This window comes from Dreissena polymorpha, chromosome 3 (assembly GCF_020536995.1).
Source record: "Dreissena polymorpha isolate Duluth1 chromosome 3, UMN_Dpol_1.0, whole genome shotgun sequence".
NCBI lineage: Eukaryota > Metazoa > Mollusca > Bivalvia > Myida > Dreissenidae > Dreissena > Dreissena polymorpha.
This window is the reverse complement of record NC_068357.1, coordinates 63229058-63242392: the sequence shown is the minus strand read 5'-3', so window position 1 is coordinate 63242392 and position 13335 is coordinate 63229058. Positions and strand designations below refer to the sequence as shown.

The following is a 13335-nucleotide window of genomic DNA, read 5'->3' as shown; positions in this document are numbered from 1 at the left end:
ATGTGTTTTATATACAAATGACATAATACGGGCTCAGCCTAGTTATTGTCGCGATAAACATTCTGACAAAGTTTCATTAATATTGTGTCATAAATATGGCCTTCTAAGAGATGTTCAAAGATTTCACCAAGTAACATGATTTTTTATCGTGAGAACGATAAGAACTCGGCTTAGATATTGTGAAGATGAAAGGTCTGAACAAGATTCATCCAGATTAGGTCATACTGAGCGGCTTCTAGAGTGGAAACAAGTTTTATCTAAAATTTTACCTGGTGACATAATTTTGAAAAAGCACGTGACCCATATTCAAACGTACATTAGATACTGTCAAGTAGGGTCCAGTTCTGACAAAGTTAAATAAAGATTGCATAAAAAAAGGTCTAACGAGTGTCAAAATGCGCAAAAAGTAAAATTATGTTGCCCGTTTGATGAATTTTAATTGAAAAAACTGCCTTTAGCATTTGATATCTTAAAATTATATTTTTTTCTTTATAAATCATCATTAAACAATTGATCTACAACGTGTGATAATTGTCACTTAGCAATTTAAATAGCCAAGCAGCAAGATTCCCGACGAACCCGGAGTTTGTTTGAAAATGCTCTTTCTGCAATCCTGTAAAGTATTGAAACGGTGATGGAACAATCATGAAAACCCTTGTTTTATCAATTCTACGCTTGCTTTTTTAAACACTTAAACTTCAGAGCTACTTGAATAATACAAACTTAAAATGCAAAACTCCCGTATAGTTGTCGTACATGAAATTTCGTTCTATGGGTCTTTTATAGACGTTTCATGAAGAACAACTACGGTATAACGACCTCCCTAAAACAACATTGTATTTATTATCATTTATCGGTTATCTGAATTGCTTATGTTTTAGCAGAAACAAAACAACTTAATATTTATACTAATTGTAATAAAAACAAATAACTTTATGAAAACAAATTGGGGCGGAACAAACTTACAATACGCCTTTGACCGTTCTTTTGAGGAATTACGTATACATTTTTATCGAAGTTGGGCAACGTAGTCTTGAGATCTGCTTCGGAAACCAAAATTTCATTAGAAAATGTCAAATTATAAATCAAATGACAATCAATCACAGAAAAGGCATTGGGCGGAACGACCTGAAAATACGCATAAGTTCAACCTGAAGGGATGGCACATGTTTCATGAAAGTCGGATCATCAGTGGTTTTGCTAGGAAACTAATTATATGAAGGATAGACAGAGGCGGATCGACATCAAATGGGACGGAAATAATTGTCTGGGGAATTTGTTTCACAAAACGCATATCCACCAAACTAATAAATGCGCCCCCATCCGGGGAGCATACAAAGCATCTAAAGAATGAATTAAAATGTTCAAAACAGATTACAAATTCGATATTAATTAACTATAAAACATGTTCAGAACACTTGATATATGAAAATCATCGACAGTTTAGGTTAAATAAAATAAGTGACCTTCTATTTATATTCCGGTCGAAAACTCATTCATGTTCTATGACATGAACAATATTGGGAAATTCCCTAAAAACAATTGTGTTCAGATATGTTTAACAGACAAATTGACACACGTATTGTTTCTTGAGCAAATGTGATTACCAATGTTGGTATGAGCGAAAGGAATAAATTAAGAATACAATTAGTGATTTGACCTGTTTAACAAACAATATTTGACTTTCCACGATCATATTCTCGTATTGTACAACGAACGATAGCAATGATTTCCGACATTAAAATAGTATATACCCACTTGGGTAACCGCATTGGATAATTCACTACTACCGATTGTAAAATTAAGTATAATATCATAGATAGATTAAATGAGAATTTAGTTTTCGTCTTATACGAGCATATGTACTTCCGCTTTTTATTCATGTTCCTTTTATGGCAATGCGCAATTGTTTCTGCTTCGAAAATTTGATCTTGAAGATTTAATTGAGTATGTTATGTATTATGTATTTAAAATGTCATAGTCGTGTATTTTACAATCAACGAGAAGAATTTACATAAAAATAGTAGATACTGACAAGGCTAACCATTTGGGATAATGAAATTCAATTGTTAACTCAGTGAAATATCATAAATACGGCGTGTTTATTTTAATCCCCAAAAATCGATCTTATGAATAATTAGATTTCGTCTTAAAGTGTCAAATATACTTCCGCTTTCGTTTTCCAATATGAAAATGCTTAGTTTATTTTGATTCGCACTTTCGATCTGGAAGATTTAAATAGTGAGGTATTTTTTTATTTGAACTAGAGTATTTTGTAAAAGCGTATACAACCATAAGAAAGTATCATGTTTGTTTATTTTATTATACGAAAATCAGGATTATACATAAAATCATAATGATACTTCAAAAGAAGTTTACCAAGTATATTATTGATTGAGTTTGATTGAGTTTGTAGTTTATGATAAAGTTAAAGATAACTGTTTACGTCATTTAAATAGTGTAAATATTATATGTTAAATGTGTGATGATATTTTATCATACTTGTTTTTTTTCCAAATACGATCAATGTAATTTTAAAACTCCTGCTTATGTCACTTTAGTTAAAAATTACAATGAAATGTGTCATCGCACTTTGGCACTTTGGCGTAAACCCAACGTTGTTGTTCACTTTGTGGTTAACACCCAAGTGCATTGCATTGGTACATATAATGAACAAGAAACCGTCGGAGACGGGTGATGCTCCCCAAAGTTTTTTTTTGTCACAATATTGCACTATATATTCAGATAAAAGGAAACGTCTTGAGGGGCATAACTTTGGACAAAATAATGCGATGGATGGTTAAGCAACTTAAACATTTCAAAGGGCCATAACTCTCTAAATAAATCATCTAACCATAACCCACTAATAACATGCGCATCTCCTCAAGGTAGTTTAGCTTCCCACAAAGCTTCATTGTATTACAGTCAGTAGTTGAGGAGAAATAGCCCGGACAAGATTTGCACTATATGTACAGTTTATAGAAAATTTCAAAGGGCCATAACTCTGTGAAAAATCATCCGACCATAACCGGCTGATAATATGCACATCTCCTGTTGGTAGTGAAGCTTCCCATAAAGTTTCATTGAATTCCCGTAATAAGTTGCTGAGAAATAGCTCGGACAAGAATTGCACTATATGTTCAATGGAAAATTTTAAAGGGCCATAACTCTGTGAAAAATCATCCGACGAGAACCGGCTGATAATATGCACATCTCCTCTTGGTAGTGAAGCTTCCCATAACGTTCCATTGAATTCCCGTAATAAGTTGCTGAGAAATAGCTCGGACAACAATTGCACTATATGTACAATGGAAAATTTCAAAGGCCCATAACTCTGTGAAAAATCATCCGACGAGAACCGGCTGATAATATGCACGTCTCCTCTTGGTAGTGAAGCTTTCCATAAAGTTTCATTGAATTCCGGTCATTAATTGCTGAGAAATAGCCCGGACAAGAATTGCACTATATGTACAGTTAATGGAAAATTTCAAAGGACCATAACTCTGTGAAAAATCACCCGACCAGAACCCGCTGATAATATGCACATCTCCTCTTGGTAGTGAAGCTTCCCATAAAGTTTCATTGAATTCCGGTCATTAGTTGCTGAGAAATAGCCCGGACAAAAATTGTGCACGGACGGACACACGGACGGACGGATGGACGGACGGACAGACGAAGCGGCGACTATATGCTCCCCCAAATTTTTTTTTAATCGTTTTTAATCGTTGTCATCAGACTAATTACAATAATCAAGAAAAGTCATAGATATATTCGGGCAGGACAACTTCGTTCGATTTAAGAATGAGTTGTTGAAAAAGGATACTGTGGTTCTTTGTCTATTGGCAGATCATGTGAGAATGATTGTCACAACACGCAACACAATCTGTGAACATGTTAATATTGAACGACATTGGATTGCTTATAAATTAGTGCAAATTGACGTGATACCTTATACTCAAATTGTGTAATGTTTATGGTAGATTCAAGTCGATTCAATACTGGTGGACCAACGAACTACAAGGTTGTCATCATGACAGATACGGACTTAGGTGATTTGTATGCTTATTCAGGTAATCGGGAGATGTTATGCAAAAGTTTGTGTCTAAGTTAATGGGACCCTCTAAAATTAAACACAACAGTGCTAAATGTATGTTAAATAACTAGCGATCAGTGCTAACATAAATCGCACTTGTATTCGTGTATATTAAGTAACTTAACGAATTGCTGTTAACGTTTGAATGACAGTAATCTATAATGTGAAATTCTGTAATTACGTCACTGGCGTTAAGTTGCATCTTTCTTATGAAAATGTGCCAAATGTCATATGTATATTTCTAGTAACAAAACGGATACAAACAGAGACAATAATGCATTTAATGAATTATATTAGCTCCAAGTAAATTTATTTACTAGTATATGAATATCAATTTAAGCTCATGAGCAGATTAACGGCAGGTGGGGTATGCTATTAATCGTAAATATTCGATGGGGCCAGGCTGAGTATATTAAGTGGAACATCCCAGTTTGTTTTTTGTTGGCATTTATTCTTGTTTTATTATTGATATACCACATTTACTGCTGGTATAAACTCCACTGTCATCGAAATTGTATGAAGCGAAACACGCAGGTATGCGCGTGATAATGGTAGATGTGTTTTAAATGAGTTACGTTACACCCATTTTATCAAACATGATCTAGTCAATATATCTACTCCACGTATACAAGGAACTATATCGTTCATTTATTACTTTGCACAAGTTATCGTGCAAATTTATGAAACCACGTAGTGTATCGATACAAGGTCAATGTTTCGTTGTTTTGATTGATAAACCTTTACAAATGACGACAGAATCTGATCAGAAAAATGGTATATTCCTTAATTGGTATTTTGACAATTTGTTTGCCATTTCTCTATACAAAAAATCTGCATATGTAATGTGAGATTAGTTCCTGACATACTTTTGACTCTGTGTTTATAAGGTACGTCTCATGAAGGTATAGGATGTGATGTCTGCGGTGTCTGTCCAACACGGGGTTACCTCTGGAAGTGCAGGGATTGCCTCGCCTATGATATGTGCTCCACGTGCTATGAGAATAACAGATACATGCACGATATGTCGCATTCATTCATAAAAATGATACATCAAACCAAAGTGTTGTAAGTTGATACGCTGTCGTTTTGTTATTATAGATCAAATAACGAATGACATCAAACTCATAATTAGTCAACATTAACATGAGTTTACTGTTTATTAAAAATGTTCATATACGCTTTAGAGCGTCGAATGCTTTATTTTAAACGAAGAGACATTTTAAAGATATACTTAATCAAAATAATCATACACATTGAAATATTTGCGGTATATACATGTCATAATGATGGTAAAGATTCAAGTTTTTATGAGCTATCTATGTTTCAAAAAAGGACCTATGCATTTCGTACAGGCTAATCTGGGACGACACTTTCAACCTATACTGAATGTTCGTATACAAAGGACTTCATTTAACCATTAAATTCCATCAAAGCGGAAAGAGTCGTCCTTGATCAACCTGTGCGGACTGCACAAGCTAATCGGGTGATCAACCTGTGCGGACTGCACAGGCTAATCGGGTGATCAACCTGTGCGGACTGCACAAGCTAATCGGGTGATCAACCTGTGCAGCCTGCACGAGCTAATCGGGTGATCAACCTGTGCGGACTGCACAGGCTAATCGGGTGATCAACCTGTGCGGACTGCACAAGCTAATCGGGTGATCAACCTGTGCGGACTGCACAAGCTAATCGGGTGATCAACCTGTGCGGACTGCACAAGCTAATCGGGTGATCAACCTGTGCGGACTGCACAAGCTAATCGGGTGATCAACCTGTGCGGACTGCACAAGCTAATCGGGTGATCAACCTGTGCGGACTGCACAAGCTAATCGGGTGATCAACCTGTGCAGCCTGCACGAGCTAATCGGGTGATCAACCTGTGCGGACTGCACAAGCTAATCTGGGATGATATTTTCCGCACATGCATCAAGCCCGGGTTTCACAGTTCGCGGATTATGTTATTTTAAGAGCTCATGTGGAGGGATCTCGTGCAAGTAGCTTTCAAGCGCTGCCGACGAAAAGAGACCGTTCAACCAATAACGATTCAGGTATTTTGTTTGTATTTCAATATTCTTTACTTACATGTAGAGTAACGTTATACGTAATTGCTCTTACAGACGTACCACAGTGGCGTAGCTACTTATTTTAGCTGTAGGCCCGGATATGATACATAAAAAAGTGGTCCGGACAATTTTTTTTAATCCTATAACGCCTGTGGTGAGATTCAAAGGTAGATTTCTAGCATATTTAGACAAATAATAAGATAAGAAAATATAAGACTTTGGCCTGTTTTTCTTTGAAATTTTACTGTTTTATCTCAATGTCAGAGAACTAAATTTTGTTTTTGTTCGGCGTCAAGGGACCGAACCGACCCGGATTCAGTCAAAGGATCGGGATACGGGGGCAAGTGCCCCATTTTAAATTTCCGCGGTATCATTCGTAATGTTTCTTAAACAACCAACGATAATCGATTACAACTTACTGTAGTGTTAAAGGGAGACGAGTAGATCTATATGTAGATCTAAGTAAACTTGTAACAGCAAGTCACGATAAAAGGAGGGAGCTAGAATCTATGCACATAGAAAGAAGTAGAGTTGATAATTGGAAGATATGTCCTTTGAACACGACCAGAATCCATTGTCTGAGAATTATGTCAATTTTAAATGCAGATTTCTAACACCTCACCCCCTCAGGGTCAACATTTTAATGCGTTTTTCGAAGTTGAAGCATTTTTATTTTTTCATGTTAAAAAAAATGTTGGCCCGGGCCAGCTGTGCCTTATAGCAGCTACCCCCATGTATAACATAGTCCTTAACCTAAAAAGTAATATTGTTTTAAGTGCAAGCGCATTATAATCATGAGGTGTAAAATCAATGCATTATATTAAAATAACGATGTAAATACCTATATTTAAATGCAATATGTATGCGTAAATCGTTGTTTATCTATTTATAAACAATCATATTGGTGAATCCATTTCCACTTAACACGATCTGGAGAATATATTTACTCGATGTATAATAAAAACTTTATAGTTCCATAATTAGTTTGCACAACTTGTCGTCAAAACGTTCGAACCCACGTCATGTAACGATATTAAGTCATTGTGTCTTTTTCATTAATTAACCTTCACAAATGAAGGTTTCTTAATCAGACCAGGAGAACGTTGTGTTCCTTAATTGGTATTTTGACAATTTGTTTGCCATTTCTCTATATAAAACATCTGCATATGTAATGTTAGATTAGTTCCTGACATATTTTTGACTCTGTGTTTATAAGGTACGTCTCATGAAGGTATAGGATGTGATGTCTGCGGTGTCTGTCCAATACGGGGTACCCGCTGGATGTGCAGGGATTGCCTCGCCTATGATATGTGCTCCACGTGCTATGAGAATAAAAGATACATGCACGATATGTCGCATTCATTCATAAAAATGATACATCAAACCAAAGTGTTGTAAGTTGATTCGCTGTCGTTTTGTTATTATAGATCAAATAACGAATGACATCAAACTCATAATAAGTGAACATTAACATGAGTTTACTGTTTATTAAAAAATGTTCATATACGCTTTAGAGCGTCGAATGCTTAATTTTAAACAAACAGACATTTTAAAGATATACTTAATCAAAATAATAATGAACATTGAAATATTTGCGGTATATACATGTCATAATGATGGTAAAGATTCAAGTTTTTATGAGCTATCTATGTTTCAAAAAAGGACCTATGCATTTCGTACAGGCTAATCTGGGACGACACTTTCAACCTATACTGAATGTTCGTATACAAAGGACTTCATTTAACCATTAAATTCCATCAAAGCGGAAAGAGTCGTCCTTGATCAACCTGTGCGGACTGCACAAGCTAATCGGGTGATCAACCTGTGCGGACTGCACAGGCTAATCGGGTGATCAACCTGTGCGGACTGCACAAGCTAATCGGGTGATCAACCTGTGCGGACTGCACAAGCTAATCGGGTGATCAACCTGTGCGGACTGCACAAGCTAATCGGGTGATCAACCTGTGCGGACTGCACAAGCTAATCGGGTGATCAACCTGTGCGGACTGCACAAGCTAATCGGGTGATCAACCTGTGCAGCCTGCACGAGCTAATCGGGTGATCAACCTGTGCGGACTGCACAAGCTAATCTGGGATGATATTTTAAGAACATGCATCAAGCCCGTGTTTCACAGTTCGCGGACTATGTTATTTTAAGAGCTCATGTGGAGGGATCTCGTGCAAGTAGCCTTCAAGCGCTGCCGAAAAGAGACCGTTCAACCAATAACGATTCAGGTATTTTGTTTGTATTTCAATATTCTTTACTTACATGTAGAGTAACGTTATACGTAATTGCTCTTACAGACGTATAACACAGTCCGTTACCTTAATAGTAATATTGTTCGAAGTGAAAGCGCATAACAATCGTGAGGTGTAAATGCAATATGTATGCGTAAATCGTTGTTTATCTAGTTATAAACAATCATATTGGTGAATCCATTTCCACTTGACACGATCTGGAGAATATATTTACTCAATGTATAATAAAAACTTTATAGTTCCATAATTAGTTTGCACAACTTGTCGTCAAAACGTTCGAACCCACGTCATGTATCGATACAAAGTCATTGTGTCTTTTTTATTGATAAACCTTCACAAACGAAGGTTACAAAATCCGATGAGGAGAACGTTGTGTTCCTTAATTGGTATTTTGACAATTTGTTTGCCATTTCTCTATATAAAACATCTGCATATATATGTTAGATTAGTTCCTGACATACTTTTGACTGTCCAATACGGGGTACCCGCTGGATGTGCAGGGATTGCCTCGCCTATGATATGTGCTCCACGTGCTATGAGAATAAAAGATACATGCACGATATGTCGCATTCATTCATAAAAATGATACATCAAACCAAAGTGTTGTAAGTTGATACGAAGTCGTGTTTGTGTGTAAAACTTATTTTTGTAGAAACATAAACATGAGTTTTAAGTTTATTAATACATGTTCATACACGCTTCAGAGCATCCCACGTCTTAATTTTAAACAAAGAGACATTGCTTAAATACATTTTATTAAAATAATAGTAAACACTGAAATATTTACGGTATATATATCTTCTGAAAATATATGCAAATCAACAATCTAAATAAGATGTCTTGAACGAGAAAAACATGTAAAATTCGCAAGCACAAAAGGTAATCAATATTGTTTTTATAAAGTTTTGTTTATTGTTCTGGAAGGAAAGAACAAAAAGAAAAACTCGAAGTACCAGAAACACCGTCTTTTTTGCCATCTGATTGGACTAAGATGAAACCCGATGAACACCTCAAAAAAGTTAATTTGGCATCTTCAAGCGAAGAATATATGACCGTGCTGGGCAAGTTCACTGAAACGCTTGACAAAGACATCATCAGTATACGCAGAGTTCAAAACAAATTTCTTTGGGAGGTTTACTTTCTGTAAGTAGTAATGCTATATCTTGTTACTGATATACGTGGCAATATTTCTTTAATATTCGCTAATCAGTTACTTCATGCGGTTTTCTTGGTGGTTCCAACTCAAAAGCACACAAGCTCTATCGCCCATAAGATTTTCATAGTTCGATAGCTATCCTTAGTTAGCTACCACTTACTAAGATACAACTTTCCATCGCTTTGCAATATGAGTAACTTCGCACATTAAATTATTGATTGGATAAATAAATAGTATTTTTAATCTTAATGTTACAAATATAAAGGTTGGTGTTAATGGAATGCATTCTTAATGACCAAATACTGTAAAATCATTGTATATATTTATCAAGATTCCAGTACGAAGAACTATTGTTAAAACTAAGCCGCAAGGGTTATACTTATATTCAGATCAATGACAAATGGATGCTGGGTCTTAGACCATGTTAAGCTTGTATATTTCAGCAAACGCAAGCAGATGGAGGGCATGAATGGAAAAATCGGTGCGAACGAAAAGAACCTCTTCCATGGAACCAAACCGGACATAATCCAATCTGTGTGCGCTCACAATCTCGACATGCGCCTGGCCGGAACGAACGTCGGTGCGATTTTAGGCAACGGCACATATTTTGCTTTGAAAGCAAAGATGTCGGATTCGTACGCTACGCCTGATCATGAAACGGGTCACAGGTTTATGTTGCAGTGTCGTGTACTGGTGGGACACTGTACTAAAGGGAAAAAGGATTTACGTAGGCCGCCTGAGGTAGCCCATAAATCGGAAGGTCAGATCAGACTATACGACAGCTGCGTGGACGATGTCCGCAATCCCAGCATATTCTGCATCTTTGACCACGTTCAGTACTATCCAGAGTACATCATTGAATACAAATAAATTACTTAACATATTAACGAATAACTGTTTAGATTTTGCACATGCCCTGAATGCATTATTTGATCATGGCTTGTGATAACCGGAATAAAAATAATTACTGTGACCAAATATCCTCCTAGATCATATTTATGTCTATCAATAAAGAGAATAACAGGTTGTTTTGCAACACATCAGGTCATGATAGGAATGTGAATAACAGAGGGCCTTGCCGATTATTGTTTTACCAAACGATAGGACAGTGACCGGTTTTCTGTTTATCATGCCTAAACGGGGGTCTCACTAAAACGCTTACGGAATTTGCATACAATATAGATAACGTTGAAAACTGCATACGATATGAACAAAGAAGGAAATTGCAGACGGTAATCGCTGTGCGTTATTATGGTGTTTATTATGGTTTAGTTATTTTAATTTTATTTTTTGATGTTAAAAATACACGATGGATACTTAAATATTGGTTAAGTATGCACAATGATTATTTACCTTTTTTATTTTGATATTTTATGGTGTAGATTAACCTAAGTTAATATAACAATCAAAACAGTAGGGCATGGAACGGCAGATCAACATTGTTAATTTTCGGATAAACTTTCTGGATTTTGCCAAGGTATATTTTTTCATAGATTTTCAGTTGGTTTGCTTCAAGAAGTAGTATGTGGAAAAAAAAACATTTCCTGTAAAAAGAATATTTCATCACTCATAACGTGATTATGAGACGTATTGGCTCTCATAATGACGATTTTAGCGGATATTTCTTTCTGTTACACAGTTGTCAAAATCTTAAACGCTTCACAATTTATCTGTCAAATCATTTCTTATTATACGATTTTAAAATGACATCAACTGTAGTAACACATCTTTGATAAAGTTTAGTGATTATATGCTTTTCAAAGTTTTCTACTTTCGCTTTATTTATTTTTAAGATGATTGTATAACTGTTGATCAATTGATAACTGAAAGACTGTCAAATGAATATGGAATTAGGGTTGTAGTAGATACAGTCAAGTTACCATTACCGGATCATTACCCATAGAGGATCACTTTTATGTTCAAGAATGCGTTTCCCGATAAATAGTTGTCAGTTTTGGATGATATTTTGAACACAGCATTATCAATCACATATAGAAAACAATTAATAACAAAAAACAAATGAATATAATTTATAACTGGCAATGTAATTTGGGCATTGTAAACAACACAGTTCATGTTTCGACAGTTCAAATAGCGTGGTTTCTGCACAAGCATTTGAATACAAGAAATTCTATGCTCACTCAGCACTGTTTTCACATTGTCAATGAATTTGCTTGTTTTAGTTTCCAAATCTGTCTGTCTCTAGCTCCCTGTGAATAATGTACTTTTTTACATTGCATCCATTGATTTTAAATGGGGTGTATTCTGCACATGTCACACTTTTTTACAAAAACATCAAGGTCAAAGGTAAAATATATGGGTCAAAACTATAACTTTTGCAATATTGAAGATAGCAACTTGATATTTGGCATGCATGTGTACCTCATGGAGCTGCACATTTTGAGTGGTGAAAGGTCAAGATCATCTTTCAAGGTCAAAGGTCAAATATATGGGTCAAAATCGCTCAAAAGGGGACATTGTGTATTGTGTTTTACAAACACATACCTTGTTATGTTATGTAATGGCCTTTCAATCATCTTATTTTTTTATGAAATACGCTGGATTTGTCTTTTCATTTCATCCATGATATCATTATGTTTGTTTTGCCTGTTACATTTTGCGACCCTATGTACATGTTAAGCAGTTTAACCATTTACAACGGCATTTGTGGCGAGGCTTACAGTCATAAAGTAGGTCATTACATGCACTGCATATCATAAAATCGTTTGGCTTTTATTGACAAAATTTGCGAAATCGGTGTTAAAGACTAAACATGACAAGTGTCGCAACTTCGTCCCCACCTGGGAATTCAGAGCTAAAATTTCAGATTATAATGTGTCAAATTGTACACTTGTATAATGATGAAGTCATCTCTTGACAAGATGGTGCTGTCCTGATCTCGTGCCAAGCCACAAATGATTCTTGTTTTGGTTCAAAGCAACATATAAACGAAGATTTTTTTAATGTACTTTGTTTTAAATTCTGTTCTTTGAAAAATGCATAAGTCATCAACTATAATAATTTTATGAAAATATTACTTTAATTTTGGTTAATGCAGTTATTGATAGAAATTGTTTTAACGCATACGATGTAGATAACGTTCGCGAACCACAATAGAAACGTTCGTTGAGTTCACGTTTAAACGCGACGGTCACGTTCTTACAGTGGGTATTATTTGTTGATCTTACTTCACTTTATCGACCATTTGTCATTTAACAGTATGAACACACGAACAATCAAAGTAAAATTACATGTAAGCGATCGTTTTTTTTCCGTTTAAGTTCAAACATTTGCTCGAAAAAGTGTGTGCAAAGGCTCATTATTGACAATAAAGATAACTTAATAATAAGCTGTAAAAACAACAAGCAACAGTTTATGGGATTTAAGTATTAGTCTTATTAAAATATACGGTCAGTACAAACATATATTGTAATATATGCTACTAACAATCGTTAAGTATAAACTGTAAGCAAACATCAACAATAACAATAACAGTTCGAGTATAAATATAGGTGAATGGAACAAGTGAAAATCATTTAATTGTCTTATGAAAATTATGAGCACAATGTTCTGGTATTTTCTTTGTGCTGTCGCATTCTTGTAGTTTGACGAAATCTCGTGACACCACTGGAATGGCACGACAGTAACACATGGGTTTGACTGCAAAACATAACAGAAACGCGCGAGTACAAGTGTAACAAATGACAGTGTTTTAACAAGTTTGTATTTCTCCTAACCATTACTTCGTTACTATGGAAAAAAAC

The 13335-nt window shown here is 35.4% G+C and overlaps 1 protein-coding gene across 4 annotated transcripts; it reads left to right on the top strand.

Annotated features, from left to right (window-relative positions):
* The first annotated feature begins 2178 nt into the window (after positions 1–2178).
* LOC127874451 (protein mono-ADP-ribosyltransferase PARP11-like) lies at positions 2179–10597 on the top strand. 4 transcript variants are annotated; one of them, XM_052418778.1, is made up of 7 exons: positions 2179–2246; positions 3981–4070; positions 4981–5158; positions 6062–6141; positions 7373–7550; positions 9340–9558; positions 10015–10597. In XM_052418778.1, exons 2-7 carry the CDS (start codon positions 4031–4033, stop codon positions 10439–10441), a joined length of 1122 nt encoding a protein of 373 aa, XP_052274738.1. In that variant the 5' UTR covers positions 2179–2246; positions 3981–4030; the 3' UTR covers positions 10442–10597. The 4 variants fall into 4 exon arrangements, with proteins under 4 accessions (XP_052274738.1, XP_052274737.1, XP_052274741.1 ...); XM_052418777.1 differs by having other exon boundaries at positions 2181–2241; XM_052418779.1 differs by having other exon boundaries at positions 2191–2241; positions 3981–4049.
* Positions 10598–13335: the final 2738 nt, after the last annotated feature.